This window comes from Podarcis gaigeae (assembly GCF_964106915.1).
Source record: "Podarcis gaigeae genome assembly, chromosome: 8".
Taxonomy (NCBI): domain Eukaryota; kingdom Metazoa; phylum Chordata; class Lepidosauria; order Squamata; family Lacertidae; genus Podarcis; species Podarcis gaigeae.
In genome coordinates, this window is record NC_139684.1 from 23,884,708 (window position 1) to 23,900,131 (window position 15,424).

Consider the following 15,424-nt stretch of genomic DNA (forward strand, 5'->3'; position numbering starts at 1 on the left):
TTTCATGATTTCTGAATGCAATTTCTTAATTCAAAAATTGATGGAGAATGATTGCAGGAGAAAAGTGGGAGCAATTTTCGGCAGAGCGGGAGCTCCTGTCTGAAACCCTGGAGAGTTGCTACTAAGCTCAGTTGGTGGAGCATGAAACTCTTAATCTTGGGGTCATCTTTTCAAGCCCCCTGTTGGGCAAAATATTCTTGCATTGCACAGGGCTGGACTAGATGACTCTTGCAATCCCTTCCAACTTTACAATTCCATGGTTCTAGTATTCAAATTTATATAAAGAGCATCCCTGCACGCACACGTGTGCACACACACACAAATACATTGTTAAGGCAGCTTCTTGTATTCATAGAAATCACAGAATTGTAGGGTTGGATTGGGAGGGACCCTGAAGATATGCAGCTGTCCCTTATGGGGATCAAACCTGCAGCCCTGGCATTATCAGCACCACAGTCTACCAAGCTGAGCTAGAGAAGACTATGTCTTCATGCACCAGGGCTCTTAATTTAAAAAATGCTGGATCTGTGTTTTGGGTTTTGTTTTTTAAAAGAATTGTTGACCAGAGAGTTTGCAGATGAATGCCATGAAACCAGGAAAAGGGATGGTCTACTTCCTAATTCTCCCAGGCCACCAACTTCCCTGTTGCGGGTGGTGATGTTGCAAACGGAGTGCTCTACTCCACACCGAGTTGGCCTGCAGTTCTCTGACACCTCCAAGTTGCCTTCAGGCTTTGAGAGTCCAGCTGGAACCCAATGAGGTAAGAGTGGTCATCTCAGGGCTTCTCCACCAACAGCATTGACCCCCTGGGATGTCCTTGGAGGGCTGGGGGAGTCCCAGAGGAAAGCATTGGGCACTGGAAGGGCTAGGGAGGGAGGTCCAGACAGAGAAGGAGAAGTGGATTTAGAATTGGGAAAATGAGAGACTGGGAGAAACCAAAATGGCCAGATCCACCCAGCCCTAGCAGCAGGAGTTGGGGAAGTTCTTGAATGAAGATCTTGAAGAGCAGCTGAAAAGACTTGAGGGGGAGAAGCTGCAGGCCTGGAAAGGGTTAAACATGCCTCTGCTTCTGCACTCCAAGGTTAACCCTCCTGAAGCAGTAAGATCAAATGAAAACACAGGCAGTCTGCAGAGAGTTAACAAGATCTCAAGCTCAGCCAAAGGAGAGAAGATGAGAGTGAGAAGACCTTTCCTCCAGCTAGCCAGCCAGCCAGCCTGCCTGCCTCCTTCCATCTTTTGGGGTACAGAGGTGCCAGCTTCTGAGTTGGATACAGTAGCTCTGTCTCCAAAAGCAGTTTGATATACAGGAGCAAACAGGCAAAACTTCTTCTGCAGCATGATGGAAATAAACATCACTGTCCAGCAGTTTTCTAAAGATCAGGCTGATGCTGAAAACACAAGAGCAGTCCAGGCTGGCTTTTTCCAGTCATTTGGCAATTTTCTTTTGGATTCCATGAGAGGAGGAAAAGGAAGGGGGAGGGAGAGAGAGAGAGAGAGGCTCCTTCCACTAGCCTGCTTTGACCCATTTTTCCCCCTGTAATTGTTTCTGTTGAAAATACAAGGCACAATAGATAATTAATTGGTATGATGAACAAGCTGCTTGCATCTTTTGCTGAGTGGCTGGGTAAGGCAGGAGTGGAGAGTCTTTTTCAGTCCCTGGGCCACATTCTCTCAATGACATGTTTCTGGGGGCTGCACACCAGTGGTGGGTGTAGTGTCACACACACACACACACACACACACACACACACACACACACACACACACACCATCCTCCATCCAGGAAAGCAAGAGGCATTATCACACTTCAATGATACATTCAGCCAGGTAAAGGCAACAGGCAGGGAAGGATGTGGCCTGAGAGGGATGCATGCCCTGGGCAGAGTATTAAGGGCCAGATAGAAATGCTTGAATGGCCACATTCCCCCACCTTCCTCCTGCCTAAACCTGGGTGAGGTCTGCTGGAGATAACAGGCACAGTGTTTTCTTTTTATGAAACTTTTAAGGATGTTGCACTGCCAAGGGACCCCTTCTTTCCTTCTTATCCAGCCTAGCGAGGAATCTGTGACCCTAACCCTTGCCTCCTGCTGCTTCCTTTGCTTGCCTCTGCAGAACAAAGATGGACGCAGGGAGGTTCTTCAGCTGGGGGTGCCTTCTCCTTTTCTTGATACTGATGGAATCGTCTACAGGAGCTGATCCTCCACACTTCTGCTATGGAGCACCAGGACTTCCTGGTGTGCCTGGCCCTCCGGGAAAGGATGGCAGAGATGGGCTGAAAGGATCCAAGGGAGAGCCAGGTAAGCATCTTCTTCCTTCTCCTCTCCATCCTCCTCCTCTTTCTCCTCCTCCCATGGTCTATGGGCCTAATTAAGCTAAGCCAGGGTTCTTGATTTGGACCATGAGGTCCTTTTCTCTAAAACACTTTCACTGGCCCCACACCCTGAGTCATATATATCGGCAGGTGTTTGGAAGGTAAAGACCCTGCTGAGAAGAAATAATCAGGTGCTTAATGTGTACTCCTGGTTGTTCCTTGGCAAGCATTGCTTGCTGACAGAGTCAATCAGCTGATCGGTGCTGACAACAAGTCGTGCAGAGTTTTGATTCAAATTGCACCTGCAAAGAAACTTATTTTCCTTTGCAGGCAGCTTTGCCAGTCTGTAGAGGGGAAGAAACATCCATTTGCAGGGATGGTTTGACTCCAAGTCACAACTGCAAAAGGACAAAGCAGGGCTCACTGTCAGCGTGCAATCAGCTGATTGGCACTGACAGCAAGGCTCTTTTTTTCTCCTCTTGCAAGTGCGACAACCAGAAGTTGTCACTAGACTTCATAACGTTGTCAGGCTGGATCTAGCTCCCCACCCTATTCCATGGGACTGCCATAGAGAGGAGAAATAGCTATTTAAGACAACATTCCATCACCTTAACTTCAAGTCAAGATGGGAGAGGGAGAGGATATTGCCCATAAGAGGGTGACATGGCAAGCTCCCTGGAGTACCAACTTCTGTAACAGTACACCTAGTGAGCCAGTGAGAGCCAGTGTGGTGTAGTGGTTAGAGTGTTGGATTAGAACCAGGAGACCAGGGTTCAAATCTTCACTTGGCCAAGAAGTTCACTGGGTGTGATTTTGGGCCTCTCAGCCTAACCTACCTCACAGGGTTGTTGTGGGGATTAAATGAGGAAACTGGGACCCTTGGAGAAAAAGGTGGGATATAAATGCAATTAAAAATAATAATCGCCCTCCACGAGGAAAAGGCAACCCATGATCAGATCAAGCAGCCCATGTGTCTTCCTTTTATCCTCACTAGTTGGAACATCCCTGCGTAGTTCTCCAGCTAGGGAGCTTTGAAAGCACATTTTGCTCCATAAGAAGCTGAGTGTGTATGGCAGCCCCAGATTTGGCACGGACAGGAAGCAGTGTGGTGGAAGGGATGGTTGTGTCCTTCATCCCCATCCTCCTGATTCATCCTTTCTTTCCTTTCTCCAATCACGACCTGCACTCCTTTGGTCCCCTGCAGGCCCACCAGCCATTCCTGGAAGTCGAGGTCCCAAGGGAGAGGAAGGAGAACCTGGAGCTCCTGGTCATGTGGGGAAGAATGGGCCTCGAGGCGCTGCTGGACCTCCAGGGGAGCCCGGCCCCAAGGGAGACAGGGGTGAACCAGGGGAGCCGGGCGGCTACAAGCGGAACCACCAGTCGGCCTTCACGGTGATGCGTCAGACAGCTCAGTACCCTGCCAAGAACGCCCCCGTCGTCTTCAACAGGGCCATCACCAACATTAACCAGGACTACGACCTCAACAACGGCAAGTTCACATGTCGTATCCCTGGCCTCTACTACTTCACCTACCACACGTCCCAGACGGCCAACCTCTGCGTCAACATGTACCTGAACCGGGACAAGGTGGCCAGCTTCTGTGACCACATGTCCAATGACAAGCAAGTCAGCTCGGGCGGCATCCTGCTTCAGATGAAGCAGGGGCACCAGGTGTGGCTGGCAGTCAATGACTACAATGGCATGGTGGGCATTGGGGGATCTGATAGTGTCTTCTCAGGCTTCCTTCTCTTCCCAGACTAGATTCTTGGTGGAGCAGATGAGCACAGTTTTCCTTCCATGCCTTCAAGCTTGGAATGGACATTTTTTTTTAAAGTTTCTAGCTGTCTCATTTTTCCAGTCTTAAATTCAGCATGGGGAGGCAATGTGCTTAACCCTTTCTGGGCCAGCAGCTTTCCCCACACCCAAATCATTTGAGTGCTTAACCCTTTCCAGGTCTTCCACTTCTCTCCAGAATGTTCATCTAATAGTTTCCCCATCACAAGCTACAACACATTGTAGAGGGACTAGGTGGGATATTTTCCAACTCTGCAATGCTGTGAGTCTTCCCCAAGCTTTGAGGTGCAGCTACTTTTATCATTCTTATTCTTCATCCTTGTTCCACCATGTCTTAGCTGTTGTGAAAGAAAGAAAAACATGCTCAATAAAACAATTTTTTTAAGCTTCATATTTATGAATGTGTGAATTTTTAAAACACTCTAAAACAGTCAGTAGGATGCAAAATGGATCTAAAAGGTTTGTGTCCGCTTTGGAAACAAAGGCTCATTAATTCAAAATGGTTCTCTATTATCTTCTGGCTGCTTTCCCCAAAGACTCAAAGCATGCCATTGAAATAAAAAGAAATGAAAATAAAAATGAGAAATCAGCCACAACCAAATCACAGCTTTGCCTTTTCAGTTTGGGAGTTTCCAGAGGGAGTTAAGATTGAACACAATGGGGCTTGCTTCTAAATTGATAGGATTGTACTACTGGAAAAGTACCTTTCTAGTGTCCCCTAGGTCAAATATTGGTTTATTTATTGCATTTGCATCCCACCGTTTTCTCCAAGGAGCTCAGGGTAGTGCACAAAGCTCTCCTAATTTAATCCCCACAACAACCCTGTGAGGTAGGTTAGGTTGAGAGGCAGCAACTGGCCCAATTTCTCTCCATGAGCTTCATGGCCAAGTGGGGGATTTGAACTCTGGCCTCCCAGCTCCTAGTCTGACACTCTAAACATGACACCACACTAGAATTTGGAGAGGTGAGTCGAAACACCTCTCCAGAAAATGTTGTTAAGAGAAAAGGTTTGAACCAGCCTTCCCCAACCTGACAGCCTGCAGATGCTTTTGGACTGTGACTCCCATCATCCCTGAGCACTGAGCCATGCCGGCTGGGGCTGATGGGAGTTTGGACCCAAAAGCAGCTGGAGGGCCACCGGTTGTCTATCACTGGTTTTAACCTGCTGCAAGTGTGATGCAGCTCTGATCTAGTTTGTGCTGCTAATTGTCTTGGCATTCCAAAGCGGAAGGGAAGCATGCTTTGGACTCTGCCAACAGCTAAAGGTGGAAGAGCCACTATAAGGTTGCATCTCCTGCCTTTTAGTAAGAGCACTATGGCAAGGAGAAGACCAGTCTGGCCCTATCTATCAACCAGAGAAGGAGCAGCTGCAGGGATCTCCCTTCCACCACTACCCTGTCCAGAAGGAGAACTTTGCTCCAAGTGCCAATTGCACTAGATCTTCAGAGCTGAAGCAAAGCCCACTGTGATCCCATCTGCTGGCTAAGAGGAAAAGGGGCTAGTGGGCTGTGTAGGTTTGGGAGTTGGGTATATTTAGAATGGAGAAGAGAAGGTTGAGAGGTGGCACGATGGTGATCTTCAAATATCTGAAGGGCTGTCCCATGGAAGGTGGAGCCAGCTTGTTTTCTGCTGCTCCAGAGGGTAGAACCCGAACCAATGGATTCAAGTTACAAGAAAGGAGATTCCAACTAAACATTAAGGGGAACTTTCTGACAAAGCTATTTGTCAGTAGAATAATGGTGGATGGTGGGATCTCCTTCTTTGGAGGTTTTTAAACAGATGTTGTCTGTCAGGGGTTCTTTCATTCATTGCAGGTGGTTGGACTAGGTGGTCCTTGGACTAGATGGTTCCAACTCTACAATTCTAGGATTCTAGGATTTTACCCCTTCAAACCATACCGCCTCATTTTTCATCATCAGAACTGTTAGCACGTAGGAACAGAGGAAGTTGCTTTATACAGAATCCAACCCTTGGTCCACCAAGCTTAGGTCAGATTCACGCTAAACATTAGGAAGAACTTTCTGATGGCAAGAGCTGTTTGACAGTGGAAGGTGGTAGACTCTCCTTCTGTTTTTTTTAAATAGAGGTTGGGTTACCATCTGTTTGGGATCCTTTAGCTGTGACTTCTGCAGAAGCCCATCCAGGTCATAACAGAACAACAATATACACATAGCTTTATTTTATTTATATATCACCCTCTACCAGGGGATTTCAGGGCGGTTCGCAGAACAAAATCAAGATATAAAACCACAAAATACATAATAAAAATAAAAACAACAACCCAATAGCTCTGCTCCACAAAAACCCCCACATTTTAAAAGGGCATAGGATGTAAATCAGATCCACCAAAGGCCTGGTTAAAAAGGAACAAGGTGTATAATGAAGGTTCCAGGAGAACTTCCCTGGAGAGAGCATTCCACCGGCAGGGAGCCACTGCAGAGAAGGCCCCGTTCTCATGTTGCCACCCTCCAGACCTCCCGAGGAGGAAGCACACAAAGAAGGGCCTCAGAAGGTGATCTCAGGGTCCGGGTAGGTTCATATGGAAAGAGGCAGTCCTTGTTTAAAAAAATAAACAAAATACAAAAGCAATTTCCCAGGCCTTTACAATACATTTGGCAACCCAACAATACTATGTTTATGGTACAACCCTATACACGTCTACTTAGAAGGAGGGAGAGGTGAGTCTATTTTGATTTTGTTCCTCTCTTCCCCAATGAATCCAGTTCTCCACATTTACACATCACCTTTCAATCCTTTTTCCCCCCTTTTCTTTTCTTAAAAAAAAAGTCCTCATAAGAATTCAACAGCATTTTAGAGCAAATTTCTCCTGATATCCGATGGGTTCCCACATGGAAGGTGGAGCAAGCATGTTTTCTGCTGCTCCAGAGGGTACGACCCAAACTGCTGGAGGTTTTTAAGCAGAGGTTGGATGAGCACCTGTCAGGGATTATTTAGCTGTGGTTCCTGTATTGGGTTAGATGATCCTGGGGCCCCTTCCCATTCTACAATTCTATAATTCTACCTTGGGACTTGAGAACACTCAATGAAGCCAAATGTTGGCTGATTCAGGTAAGACAAAACAATGTTCACACAGGGAGGATGTGGTCTCCCACAAGAGGCAGTGATGGTCTCTAACTTGGATTAGTGGATAAAAACTCAGTTAAGAGGTACATAAAGTATTGGAGCCTCAGCTCCAATACTTTGGCCATCTCATGAGAAGAGAAGACTCCCTGGAAAAGGCCCTGATCCACAAGGAGAAGGGGACGACAGAGGACGAGATGCTTGGACAGTGTTCTCGAAGCTACCAGCATGAGTTTGACCAAGCTGCGGGAGGCAGTGGAAGACAGGAGTGCCTGGTGTGCTCTGGTCCATGGGGTCACGAAGAGTCGGACACGACTAAATGACTAAACAACAACAAAGTGACTATGTTACCCCTCCACTGTCAGAAGCAGTAGGCAGTACCCGTTGTTGGGAATCACTGGTGGGGAGAGTTGCTGTTGCACTCAGGTCCTATTTGCTGTCTTTCCATTGAGGCATCTGGTTGGCCACTCTGAGCAGGTTAGTGTACAAGTTGGGCCTTTGGCCAAATCCAGCACGACTCCCCTTACGTTCTCATGGCTGAAAAGAGTGCTGACACCCAGGAGACTAGCACAGAGCATCCTCAAGCCCAGAAGCACCAGCTGTGCCCTTGTGGGTTTCTGCCAAACCGCAAGCCATTGGGAAAATGCCTTTGCTCGGAAAACGCCTGACCAGGCAAGGGCAGGTTCCCCATATTTCTTGCGCAGCTTGCACAAAAGGCCCCCAGAAATAGCACCGCACTTCCCCATGCTGTGTGGATGTGAAAGTACTGGTGTGTTTGTGGGAGAAGGAGGGGAGCCAAATGGGAAAAAAGGGAAGCAAACTCCAATTTCCCTTCTGTTGCAAACCCTGGGAGATAGGAGGGAGGCAGACACCACATATCTCATGGGGGGAGGTGTTTCTTCCTGTCTCTGCTGTGTGAGCGTCCTCAGTGTGGGCCTGGAGTGTGGCGAGTCTTGCTGTCCAGAGATTCATTGAGACACTGCAAGGTAAGAGAAAGGCATTCATTGAATTATTTCCCCTTGCATTCAATACCAGCCTTTGGAGGGGTGAGGAACTGATGGCTGCTGGCCAGAACATCTCCAGAGGGAGATCCAAAGAGGGCACTGGTAGATAGGAAGCTGCCTTGCCCCAAGTCAGACCACTAGTCCATCTAGCTCAGTAGTGCCTACACTGATTGGCAGCGTCTCTCCAGGATTTCAGACCAGGAGTCTCTCCCAGCGCTGCCCGGCAATGCAGGAGATTGAACCCGGGACCTTCTGCATGCAAAGCAGGTTCTCTACCACCGATGACTACAACACTAAAGCACACGGAGCAGCACCATGCTAGAATCTCTCTCGCTGTGTTGTTCATACAGGAAAAGGGTTCCTATAAGGCATGGCTTTCTAAAACGGAAAGGCCAGCACTCTGAATTTATCCCCAAAGCAAATTGGCAACCAGAAGGGTTCTCTCAGTGATGGATCGAGATGGTCCAAAAGGGTAGCGCCAGGTTAGAAAGGAGAAAGCTAGTTCAGCAGAGGACAGATAGCTTGTGTGAGGATCCATGCTTCATTTCATCCAGCAGCATCAATAACCCTTGGGATGTCACTGCTGTGGTCAAGAAAAGGGGATGAGACTCTGAAGAGGCTTATATTGCAAAGCTGGGTTGACACCAGGGAATTGATATGCCTGGGAAGAGATTTCCTCTACAGACAATGCCACCTCCTAAATAATAGGAACACAGGAAGCTGACTTAGACTGAGTCAGGGAGCATTAGTCCATCGAGCCCATTAGTGTTCACACCGACTGGAAGCCACTCTCTAGGGTTTCAGGCACATGGCATTCCCAGCCCTTCCCGAAAATGCCAAGGATTGAACCTAGGACCTTCTGCATGCAAGGCAGATGCTTTGCCACCAAGCTGCAGCCTTTCCCAGTACTGAGCTAGTTGGAGGAAGCACATCTGTAGACCCTCCAAGCGTCCCTATTTTCCAGGAACAGCCCCGGATTTACAGAAGCTGTCCCCATTTCTGATTTGATCCCAGAATGTCCCACTTTTTCTTATAATGTCCCTGTTTTAATCTGAGAAATGTTGGACGGTATGTGAGGGTGTTCTTCTTGATGTTAAGTTGGAATCTCCTTCCTTGTTTTTCAAAACCATTGGTTCAGCCCCTACCCCCTGGAGCCACAGAAAACAAGCTTGCTCCATCTTCCATGTGAGAGATAGATATTTGAAGGTGACTATCTCCTCTCAGTCTCTTCTTTTCCAGGCTAACCCTAAGACCCCTAAGATTCCTTTTCACACCATCAAGGCAGGTGTCCCCCATCCTATATTTGTGCCTCTTCTTGCCTTTGTGCGTTGCTGGTCTCCCAGCTGGCTGCTCCTGCTTTCTCCCTTTGCCTTTCCAGGATGCTGAGTCCCAAGAGGTTGGCATGGGCACTGCTGATGTGCCTGAATGCAGCCTGGCTGGTTGGTGCTGACACTTGCCAGGGGCCCCAGCTCATCCCAGGAACTCCAGGCATGCCAGGTGCCCCAGGCCCTGATGGCAGCGATGGAGTGCCAGGGAGTAAGGGTGAACGAGGTAAGGGGGTATTCACTTGGCAGGGGGCATGGTTTCTTTCTCACTATGGTTCTCGTCCACAATGCAACGTGAGCATCTGAGCTGGAAATCTGTCCCGACCTATCAGGGAGCCAATCTATTGCATGACGGGGAGGCAGGGAAGCAGCAAGGGAGGGAGGGAGGGAGTTTTGAGGAGGGGTCCTTACCAACAACCCTCTGTTGTGAAGGGCATGCTGATGGTGATTTCCAAGGACACGAGCCACATTCTCTCAACATCACAGGAGCAGCTTGAGATAGAAAGAGAGAGTTATTTCCAACCAAGTCCTACTCAGAGACAGAGCAGACCCCACTGCAATTAAGAAACCTCTGTGAGCCATGCACATTAATTTCAATGGGTTTACCCACTGGCTAAAATTACTTTTTGAGAGCTCTCGGCTCAGCTCTAATTTATCAATTAGTGGGGTTGGGAGTTCCACATACAAACAGTTCCCTTATTTATGACATTGATACCCCACCTTTCCTGCAAGGGGGCCAAGGCAGTGTGTACAATTTTCTCCTTCCCCATCTTATCCTCACAAAAAAAACCATGAGACCGGTCAGGCTGAGGGTGCCCAGTAACAGGCCCAAGGTCACCCAGTGAGCTTCGTGGCTGAGTGGGGATTCAAATGCTGGGCCAGGCCTGACCAAGTTTATAGCACAGGTTTCTCCACACACCACACCTCTTATTGGAATTGTGAATATTGTGCATCTGGAAGCCGTTGGATGAATGAAAACTGGATCTTGTCTTGAAATAATAATAAAAAATCCAGTCCAAAAATATGGTTCAAAAGCTTTTCTTTTCCAAACAATTTAAAATGATAAATGTTACATTCATAATTTCTTATACTGATCCCAGCAAAAGGCATAATGCCATAGATTACAAATATCTTGAATTTTGAGCTTAAAATCAAAGCTCCATCTCTTCTCCATCACAGCCTCCATTAGCCTCAGGCTGTTTGTGAGAGACAGAAATTCACATGTCCATTCTCTTCACTAGCTTGGAACAAAGAGAGCACTCCACCCGAGACTGATGCCTACAGATTAGTATATGCATAGACCTGTAATACTCTCTCTTTCCTGTGACTTTAAGCACAAAGATACAGTTCCATGTTACAACTCCATTAATGATTAACCTGTCAGGCTCTTCTTCAGCTTCAATGTAAATTTCCAGCCATGCTTCACAGTGCTACAGAGGCACATTATAGATGTGTTTTCCATTTAAACGTACATTAAGCAATTCTACTTAACACCTCTGCCTTCTTCTTTCCTACTTCTCATAGGTCCTCCTGGGGGTGTTGAAGCAAACAGGGATTCTGGAGAACCAGGGGAGCCAGGGGAGCCTGGTTACCCTGGCAAAGTCGGGCCCAGAGGACCAGCAGGGTTCAAAGGCCCCCCAGGATCTCCTGGCCCACAAGGAGCCAAAGGAGAATCTGGTGACTACAAGACCTCACTCAAATCCGCCTTCTCGGCCTCCCGGGGAATCTCCATGCTGCCTCGGCGTGCGCAGCCCATCCGCTTCGACCGCGTCCACACCAACGTCAATGGCCACTATGAGAGCCGCTATGGGCGTTTTGTCTCCAACATCACCGGGATTTACTACTTCACCTACCACTTAACCTCCCGGGGCAACCTGTGTGTCCAGATCAAGAAAGGGCAAGGCAGCCGGGGCGAGAGGATCGTAGCCTTCTGTGACTACGTCTACAATGCCTTCCAGGTCACCACGGGCGGTGTTGTTCTCCGCGTGCAAAGGGGCGAGTCAGTATGGTTAGAGCCTACAGAAAAGAACTCGCTCATCGGGGGCACGGAAGGGGCAGACAGCATCTTCTCCGGGTTCTTACTGTTCCCTATTTAGCTAGAGGAACCCGGGGACCTGCTTTCCTGCTTGCTCTCTCCACCAGACTCCACCCTCTGCTGCAAGTCTGGTCTTCGGAAACTGCCGGCCAGGGATGGAGCACAAGGTATGGGAACTACAATGCCCTTGCCTCTCTGAAATGGTGCAGCCGTAATGGGTGTTCATTAATAGGTTCTTTCAATAACCACTCGACCTTTTCAAACCCCCTTACACCCTCAAAAGAAAAACCCCATCACAAGAGGTCTCTGCTGTAACTTTGTAAACAAATAAACAATCACTTGTGCTTTGGTTTGGAGAGTTATTGTTGATTGCATAAGGAAGGATGAGAGACGTTGCTTTGTTGGTCACCACGAGGTGGCAGCAGATACCTAGGGATAGCTGACCCCACTTGCTATCTAGCAAGCCTTGGCCAGGAAGAAAGTTCCAAGAAAAGGAATTTATATACTCTAGATCCTGACATAAACAGTACTATGGCTGGGGTCAAACCCACTCCTCCCCTCTACCAAAAAACCCCCTGACCCCCCCCCCCCGATTCACTGCCTCATTTTCAGTCAGTGAATTTCGTGGGAAGCACATTTCTGCAGTTCCTTTCTCTGAAGGGTCTGGATGTGATGTTATTCTGGATAAGGACATCTTCAAAGTTCAATCAAGAGGGGCTTGGAAACCAACTTTCAGGGGTTCATTAAAATTGACCTCAGAACCAAGGGAAGCTTAGGAAAGTAACTAAGATCACCTCTGGCTTTGGCACCAGAAGAGTCACCACTGCACACAAACCCCATCTCCAAAGCTCCTGACCCAAACACACTCCCCTTCAGGGAAGAACTGTACCTCAGTGGTGGAACATCTACTTTGCATGCAGAAGGTTTGAACTTCGATCCCCAGGAGCTCCAGGTGGAGAGAGAACTGTGCCTAAAATCCCAGAGAACTGCTGCTGGTCAGTGTAGACAGTACTAAACTAAATGAACCAAAGGTGTTACTCCATATAATGCAGCTTCACATTTTCCTATTCTCCCTTTCCTTATAGTTCGGGGATGGGCAATGTCTGGTTTGTTGGACAAACCTGTACACACACACCCAGGTTCTCCAATTTGGCTTACAAGGCCATTTCTCTCAAACCACACCCACCGACCCCATACCTGAAGTCATATTATCTATTTATTTATTTATTTATTTGTTTATTTATTGCATTGCTATGCCAACTTTTTTTCTCCAAGGAGCTCAAAGCAGTGTGCATGGTTTTTTAAAATGCAAGCCCCATTGAATTCAGTAGAACTTCCTTCCTAGTAAAAATGCACAGGGTATATCAGCTTTCATCCTCATTCAACATGGCCTAGAAATCCCATCACAGAGCCACAATTCCCTGAGTTCCCTGGGAAGAGGGATCAATAAACCACTCTGGGAATGGTAGCTCTCGGAGGGGAACAGAGATGCCCTAACAACTCTCAGAACCCTTAACAAACTACAGTTCCCAGGATGCTTTGGGGTAAGCATCCATGACTGTTTAAAGCGATCCAATATAGCTTTAAATGTATGGTGCAGATAGGACCATTGTCACCTTTGGGGTGTTGCTGGGGGTGGCATTTTCCTGGCTTAGGTCTCACTTCATCTCCCTTCCTCTTTCTGCACTACTGCCTGCAATGAATCCCTTTTCTCACATCATTGTTCTTCTGGTCATCAGGGCTAAAGAGCTGCTCCACTCTGGACCAGCAGGGAAGGAAAGGGAAGGGGAGGAGAGAGAGAGAGAGAGAGAGGAATTGGGTTTGGTTCACATTTCCATGCAGCCTTGCCTGCTTTCCACTTCCTGAAGCAGCACGCAAACTGAAACTCATCTCTCCTTTAAAATCCAAAGCTCTCTGAACTTTGTAATTTAGTTCATTGACCAAAGCATGGGGTGTGTGTATGAGGAAGTGTGCATAAGAAGGCATTCATTAATAAGAATAACATGCAAAAATGCATACAGTGGTGTATCTCGGGTTACAGATGCTTCAGGTTACAGACTCCACTAACCCAGGAATAATACCTTGGGTTAAGAACTTTGCTTCAGGATAAGAACAGAAATCGTGTTCTAGCGGCACGGCAGCAGCGGGAGGCCCCATTAGCTAAAGTGGTGCTTCAGATTAAGAACAATTTCAGGTTAAGATCGGACCTCCAGAACGAATTAAGTTCTTAACCCGAGGTACCACTGCATATTAGTGGAAGTGTAAAATTGTGCTAATATATGTATCTTGAAACTACACACTAAGATTCATACAGATTTTTAAAGAAAAAAATACAAAGTGTTGCAGAAATGTGGAAAATGTAAACTGAGATTGGGGACAAAGAGTCTATCCAAATTTCACTTCTGGGGATGTAAGGCTGTTTGTTCCTGGGGGAGCCTTCCTTTCAAAAGGGCTGAATGAAAGAGGCTCTCTTGCAATGGGGTTCAGGGGGGTGTATTTCGGCACAGTCTCATCCCTTGGTTCCAGGACGAGACAACAGGGTGGGAGGTTGCAGAGAGAGGGGCCAAAGCCACAATCATCTCCCATTTTCCTGTGCATGCCGATTGCGAAGACGGACATGGAGGGGTTAATCCAGGGACGACACACTCCCTTGCACACACACACACATACACATACTTGCCCGCCAAGCCGCTTCCTTATGAAAAGCAGGCTTTGTGGGTCTTAAGGAGCGTTGTCTCTCTGGGAATGAGCACGCCTGTGTGTTCCAGATATTAAATTACTCATAAAATATTTGTCCTGTCCCTGAGGCGGTTCGCCAGCCCTCGCCGGCCACCGCCGCTGACGTGCTGCTGCCTGTCACCTCCTGCCCCGAGGTCAATCCTGCCAAATTGAAAGCAACATCTTCGAAAAGGAAAGCCGGTCCTGGCCAAAATCAGCTTCCAGTGGGGGTATTTGGAGAAGGGGAGGGGAGGAACGCCAGACTACTCCATCGCTTGCATGGATAAGCCTGCCCTGCCAGGCCACCGAACTTTTGCTTCTCTGTGTGTGGAGGAACAAGGGAAGGACCACCAGGAGAACTTCAGCATCAGGTTGCCCTTTAACAGACACACAAACCGCCTGACGCTGCCCAGTTGCATCACTAACTGGCCAGAGCTTTGACCGCCAACTGGGAGCCTCTGAAGCCCATTGCACCGGCAGAGGCCATCTGTGACCTAGAATCTGCCACGGCTGCCAAGGCGGGATAAAGGGTGGCTGCTCTCCCTAGGCCGAGGTTACCATGGGGACGGCCAGAGAGCAGCGTGCCTGGCCTGCGTTCAGCTCCAGGCATCCCTACCCAGCATGCCTTGCTGTCAGCCCCAACTCCTTCCGCTCTGTTTCCTTTGAGGCCTTCACATCACCACTCTGGCTTTCCCTCTCTGTACAAATGGCCTCCTTTGTCCTTGCAGGAGGGGCTGGACGGGGCAGGATCCGTGTGGCCCCCAAATGTGCCCTCCCCTCTGCCGGACCGGCTGCAGCGATGGGGATGGGTTTGCCAACAGTGAGAGTGGGAACAGGTGGGGAGTGAGGTTCGAATCTTGCGATGCTGTTGAAATCCGAGCCTTGATGCTTCACTGACAAGACCACAGCTGCTTAGGCTCCATCCGCACTATGAAGCAGTGTTGTACCGCTTTAAACAATCAAGGCAATCCCATGTAGGGTGCTGAGAGTTGTTAGGAGACATGACTACATTTCCCAGTTCCATTTAACAACCAGTCGCTCTTCCCAGCACCCTTAAACTATGAGGGTTCTGTCAGGAGTGTGTGCAGGAGCCAAGCCCTATGACCAGTAGGGCTTCGCAGGACTGGGCCTTCCTAAGTTTGTTCTGGAGAGGCAA

The 15,424-nt window shown here is 48.3% G+C and overlaps 2 protein-coding genes across 2 annotated transcripts; both read left to right on the forward strand.

Annotated features, from left to right (window-relative positions):
• Positions 1-600: 600 nt before the first annotated feature.
• Positions 601-4,496, forward strand: C1QC (complement C1q C chain). Its single transcript, XM_083752849.1, has 3 exons — positions 601-760; positions 2,113-2,297; positions 3,516-4,496. The coding sequence occupies exons 1-3, from the start codon at positions 756-758 to the stop codon at positions 4,070-4,072; spliced, it is 747 nt and encodes a 248-aa protein (XP_083608975.1). The 5' UTR covers positions 601-755; the 3' UTR covers positions 4,073-4,496.
• A 3,516-nt stretch (positions 4,497-8,012) lies between these two features.
• C1QB (complement C1q B chain) lies at positions 8,013-11,899 on the forward strand. The gene is made up of 3 exons (XM_083752851.1): positions 8,013-8,172; positions 9,569-9,741; positions 11,040-11,899. Exons 2-3 carry the CDS (start codon positions 9,570-9,572, stop codon positions 11,609-11,611), a joined length of 744 nt encoding a protein of 247 aa, XP_083608977.1. The 5' UTR covers positions 8,013-8,172; position 9,569; the 3' UTR covers positions 11,612-11,899.
• Positions 11,900-15,424: the final 3,525 nt, after the last annotated feature.

Excerpts from the sequence above, each read along its gene's own strand:
- C1QC (XM_083752849.1), top strand. Across the intron at positions 2,298-3,515 it reads AGGATCCAAGGGAGAGCCAG|GCCCACCAGCCATTCCTGGA; the intron begins GTAAGCATCTTC and ends GGTCCCCTGCAG.
- C1QB (XM_083752851.1), top strand. The coding sequence starts at position 9,570 with ATGCTGAGTCCCAAGAGGTTGGCATGGGCACTGCTGATGTGCCTGAAT. Across the intron at positions 9,742-11,039 it reads AGGGAGTAAGGGTGAACGAG|GTCCTCCTGGGGGTGTTGAA; the intron begins GTAAGGGGGTAT and ends TACTTCTCATAG.